Genomic DNA, 3,418 nt, shown 5'->3' with positions numbered 1-3,418 from the left:
CCGTAGTCCGACGGCAGGGCAGGGGGTGCCCGGCCGCCGCCTGTGGCGGAGGGAGGAAGGATCGAGGAGGAGGAGGCCGAGCCGGTCCGGCTCACCCTGGCAGGCCGGGCTGCGGCTGGGGACGAGCCCCCTGGAAGGCGGGCGGAGGCCCGAGGTTGTGGGTGGAAGGCCGGACCCGCCGTCAGGGCCCGGCCCCGCCATCAGCGGCGGCCGAGGTGCGCGGCCCCTCACGGAGCCTCCTGCTGCCCTCCCAAGGTGTTTTGCGGTGTTTTGCGGTTTTTTGTTTGGGTTTTTGTTGTTGTTATTGTTGTTTTTTTTTTTTTTAAATTTCTGTCTTTTGACTCCACTGCAGCAAAATGGTTCCAAAATCTCCAAATTCTCTGGAGGCCGCTAATATTGAAATCGCCAGCATTGTTATCGCCAGAGGTGTGGTTCACATGCCAGCGGTGTTTTCCAGTTAAACGTGCTGCTTTCCTTCTTTTCTGAAAATTTGTGAAAATACACGAGAGTAACTGCATCTCCTCTTGCTCTTCTAGGCTAGACACGCTGAGGGGATAGGGTTTTTGGAGTTGTTTCTAAAGTAGGTTCTTTGTTAATGTGTTTGTCTTAAACTGCTTAAAAATAATCTTTAGCTGTATCAGGGGCCAAGGGTTTAAAAACAAAAGTGCAGGATTTAGGAAAGATGTGACTTGAATTTGTTGAATGTTTGAAACTGGTGTTACTGCCTGACATCCTACAAAAGTCCTAGGGACTCAACAGCACAAGTTCGGGTTCAGGAAGAAAGTTGGGTGGTTTTTTTCCATTTTGTGATTTTACTGCCTTCTGCTGGTCAGAGATGATCAGACTGAGTTTAATTTTTTATAATAGGCACATGATTGTAGCCCATGATCTAAAATAAGGCTTCAGTACAACAATAGATGTTTCATGTATTTCTTGTTGGGTTTTTTTATGTAATCTCATGGATATGTTTTATTTCATATAGTACAGTCGATGAGTAAAGAGGATGGTAGGTACGAATTTTTAAAGCAGACGACATCTTGTTTCAAAGGGCTAGCTCTTGGCTTGAAGGGGGATGTAGGAGATCACCTTTCTAACCTTTCCTCTGCCTTTCAGCTGACTGTTTGCCCTTGCTAACAGCACTTCATTTCTGTGTTCTTGTAAATTAGTGATCACGGTCCTCATCCTGAAGCAATCCTTCGAACTCTGAGCAGCAGGCATCTCTGTATAGCAGAGTTCTAGTAGCAACACTGCCATGATAAAATTTAAAAAATCCTGAAGAATGGTCACATGTAGTTACTGTTCCTTTTCAAAACTGGAAAGGAGAGGTAGTAACGCAGAAAGTGGCAAGCACACCATGTATGTCTTTATATTGCAAGCAAAGATAAAGATTTAAAAATAAAAAACATTTGCTGTTTGTACTAAACTCATAAAAGACTGGCCCCACGGTAGTGGGTAATCTGTCAGTGCAGAAGGAAGCAGGCCTCCTGCCTTCAGAATTTTAAGACCTGTTTTAGAAAGAATAGTTCTTTAAAGTTTCATCTTTGCTTTTACTCTCGAAGACAAAGATGAATGTGCTTGTCTGTTTGTGTATGGTCTCGAATATTGAGAGCTGAGTAGCTAACGTGGTTTGGATTTGGCTAAATGTTGAACAAAGAATTATTAAGTTGATCAAATGAAATTACTTTTCCCTTGCCTGAAATTAGTTGCCTGCACCTTCCTGCTCTGAAATTTAATAACCGTGCCCCGATTTGATAGGCCACGCAATATGCCATCTGGATATACACTGTAAATCCCTCAGGCAATCAGGTTATGAGAATGAAGATATTTATTTTCTGGTTTTTGCATCAATCAGATCATGCAAAACAAAGCTTTGATAGCAAAATAATTACTCAGGCAACCATAAATAACTATCTGTAAAGACAGAGTTTTCTTCACATTCACTAATTCCTATTTCTGTAGGGAAGATTCTGCAGAGGGAGTGGGAGAGAACATATTGCATTCAACAAACTTCTAACAAATGTCACAGAATTTACACTTTCAATATTTTAATAGCATAAAGGCCGCGCAAACCATCTTTGAGCTCTGTTTGTGCTAAATTAATATAGTACTAGTAAGGGAATATTTAAAATCTGTGTTCCTTGCTTTTTCAATAGATAAACCAAGCGGTAACACCAAGTGGCAACACCAAGAAGACTAAAAATTAGAGAAGATGCCCTTGGAGATACCACCACAGTTACACCACATTTACCCACCAAATACTGCAGAAGGGTAAGATAACACCAAATTGCTGGGCAGTCGGGGGAATGAAGCTTTTACTCCTGTATCTGCCACTAGCCTAGTAGATTGCCTCTAGGAAGTCGTCTAATCATTCATCAATAATCTGCAATATATTTGGAAAAGCCCATTAAACATTTCTCTGACAGTATGTGCTTTCCAAAACACCCCTTTGTCTGTTGTCTAAACGGAGAAGACCTTGGGTGCAGGAGCTCCCTTCCTATAGGGAAGGGAATTTTTCCTCATTTATTTTTAGTTTCATTTCCTAGGGAAGTAAGCCATCTGTGATCTGTTTCCCTCTGGAAAATTTTGAAACCACTGTGCAATTTAATCAGGTTTGCAGAGCCTCAGAGCTACTAAGTACTCCGGTTTTTGTGGAAATAGCTGCTCAGGTGAAAAGAGACCCTGCAAGAGGATAAAGGGGGATCACTGTAATCCAGGCTGTGTTAATTCTGCCACTCACAGAACTACTTGTTAAAATAGGTTACAACAAGGTTGCTCCCACCCATTTAAGAACAGAAAACCTCAGATGTGCTTGTGGAAGGGTTGCTTGCACTTAGCGCCACTACTGGAAATAGAATGGTTAGATAAATGATACAGAGCTTTATAAAGATGAGAAGCATTATTGATTAAAAACTAAAAGCTATGACAACTATTTTGTTTCTGAAGCAAACCCATTACTGCAGAATGTCATGGGCTTCACAAAGAAGTCAGGATCTTCAAGTTTAATAGTCAATGCCTGCACACTGTAAAGCAACAAAGCAGCATGCGTGCTTGAGGGATCCTTTCAGGGAACAAAGGATTCTCCCAAGTTGCTTCTTGAGACGTTCCCACCTTCATGCGCAGTCTCTGACTACGTTGGCTGATGAGGGTGGCCCCGAGGTCCTTCTCCAGACTAGACTCACCTAGCTACCCAGGTGTCAGCCTGTTCGCGTGTGCCTGGTGTGTCCGTCTGCCTGTGGAAGCAACTCTGGCAGCAATTTGTGCACCATCCTTTCAAGCAGTAATGCAGGATGAAAGGGACGGTGTGAGCAAACCCCCTTGCTAGATTGCTGGTTTCTTTTGGGGTGTTTGTTTCTGCTGATTTAGCCAGCATGCTTCTGCTCCTACCACTCGCTGCACCCAAAACCAGATTTTCTTACTC

At 43.1% G+C, this 3,418-nt stretch overlaps 1 protein-coding gene across 11 annotated transcripts in view; it reads left to right on the top strand.

Moving 5' to 3' along the window:
- Positions 1-20: 20 nt before the first annotated feature.
- DOCK7 (dedicator of cytokinesis 7) overlaps positions 21-3,418 on the top strand; it is a 117,509-nt gene continuing 114,111 nt past the window's right edge. For 9 of the 11 annotated variants that reach the window (XM_054212727.1, XM_054212737.1, XM_054212736.1 and 6 more), the window contains exons 1-2: positions 21-255; positions 2,154-2,268. In XM_054212727.1, the coding sequence (XP_054068702.1) occupies positions 2,210-2,268 (59 nt within the window). In that variant the 5' untranslated portion in view covers positions 21-255; positions 2,154-2,209. Of the gene's footprint in view, positions 256-352; positions 427-536; positions 581-2,153; positions 2,269-3,418 lie in introns of those variants that run through there. The other 2 variants (XM_054212721.1, XM_054212722.1) reach the window with 2 other exon arrangements.

This window comes from Rissa tridactyla, chromosome 8, assembly GCF_028500815.1.
Source record: "Rissa tridactyla isolate bRisTri1 chromosome 8, bRisTri1.patW.cur.20221130, whole genome shotgun sequence".
Taxonomy (NCBI): domain Eukaryota; kingdom Metazoa; phylum Chordata; class Aves; order Charadriiformes; family Laridae; genus Rissa; species Rissa tridactyla.
The sequence above is the reverse complement of the archived record's forward strand: the minus strand, read 5'-3'. Positions and strand labels throughout refer to the sequence as shown.